At 51.7% G+C, this 412-nt stretch overlaps 1 protein-coding gene across 1 annotated transcript in view; it reads left to right on the plus strand.

Moving 5' to 3' along the window:
- Positions 1-409: 409 nt before the first annotated feature.
- The window catches only part of EMH_0035440 (CMGC kinase, putative), a gene marked incomplete at both ends in the record, with an annotated part of 3,489 nt that continues 3,486 nt past the window's right edge, over positions 410-412 (plus strand). The window contains one exon of the mRNA XM_013494973.1: position 410. Within this exon, the coding sequence (XP_013350427.1) occupies position 410 (1 nt within the window). The remainder of the gene's footprint in view (positions 411-412) is intronic.

Genomic DNA, 412 nt, shown 5'->3' on the forward strand with positions numbered 1-412 from the left:
AACAGCAGCAGCAACAGCAGCACCAACAGCAGCAACAGCAACAGCAGCAGCAGCAGCACGAATCCCATCCGATGCTAAACTGATATCTAATGGTTCTTTCCTCCTCCTCCTCTTCCTCCTCCTCCTCCTCTTCCTCCTCCTCTTCTTTTTCTTTTTCTGCTTCTTCTGTTTGTATTGTCCCCCCCGAACCCCCCTTTAAAACCACCAACGGCCGCAGCTGGGTGCTGCGGTGGTGCGGTGTACAGACGCTGCAGCTTGCTGCTGGCCTCATACAAATTCCGGTGTATACGCAGATAGGAAGGGGACAATACGGCAGAGTTTTTGAGGTCTTACCTGCTCCACCTGCTGCTGCTGCCTCACTATAAGCGAGAGGGAGCAACAGCAGATGTATTAAGGGAGTTTTCTTTATATG

Source organism: Eimeria mitis, genomic scaffold (genome assembly GCF_000499745.2).
Source record: "Eimeria mitis Houghton genomic scaffold, Emh_scaff1367, whole genome shotgun sequence".
NCBI lineage: Eukaryota > Apicomplexa > Conoidasida > Eucoccidiorida > Eimeriidae > Eimeria > Eimeria mitis.